Source organism: Daktulosphaira vitifoliae, unplaced genomic scaffold (genome assembly GCF_025091365.1).
Source record: "Daktulosphaira vitifoliae isolate Bord-2020 unplaced genomic scaffold, ASM2509136v1 Scaffold_6311, whole genome shotgun sequence".
Classification (NCBI taxonomy): Eukaryota; Metazoa; Arthropoda; class Insecta; order Hemiptera; family Phylloxeridae; genus Daktulosphaira; species Daktulosphaira vitifoliae.
In genome coordinates, this window is record NW_026105871.1 from 1 (window position 1) to 703 (window position 703).

General features: G+C 25.2%; 1 protein-coding gene across 1 annotated transcript; it reads left to right on the plus strand.

Annotated features, from left to right (window-relative positions):
• Positions 1 to 90: 90 nt before the first annotated feature.
• On the plus strand, positions 91 to 698 carry LOC126910190 (uncharacterized; the record flags this gene model as incomplete). The annotated part of the gene is made up of 1 exon (XM_050692561.1): positions 91 to 698. A coding segment is annotated over one exon (608 nt), but the record flags the coding sequence as incomplete, so codon positions are not given.
• Between the last annotated feature and the right edge of the window lie 5 nt (positions 699 to 703).

Consider the following 703-nt stretch of genomic DNA (forward strand, 5'->3'; position numbering starts at 1 on the left):
AAATACGAGGTAAAACTATTGTTTAAAATTGGAAATTATTTTATTTCATCTATAAAATATATTTATTATATTAATTTTGTTTACAGTATAATTTTAGTTTGGAAAAAAAAGTGTTGGAAAAAATGTCAATTTGGAGTAAATTGCGAGAAGATTCCATAACTAAACGCCATGTTCAAGTTGAAGAGTTAAAAAAATTAGATTCACTTAATTTGCATAAATTGACTTTGATAGATTCATCACACCAAAATATACAAGTTTTACAGCCAATTCCTGCTCAAAATAACTCTAAGGTGTCTTCAAATGAACCCATAATTTCAAAAAATATTAATATATCAGATTTTGAATCTGATACATCCAGTCCATTTGATAATATGGAATTGAAAACTATTAATGATTTAGAAGAATTAGCTACTGTTTTAAAACCTACATCAATTCCTTCAACAATTCAATATGATAGTTCTCAGATCAAAAATTCAATAATTTCTCAATATAATACAAAATCTACTTTTAATGAACATATAGATGATAGTTATATAGTCTATCAATCTGTTAATCCTAGTACACATATAACTCAACCATTTCATACTATTCCTAATACAATGTTGAGTAACAATAAAAACACACTAAGTGTACCTTTTGTTAGTATGTCAAATGTACTTTTAGAACTACAAGATGACCTTAACTCAATAAAAGATAATCAAGA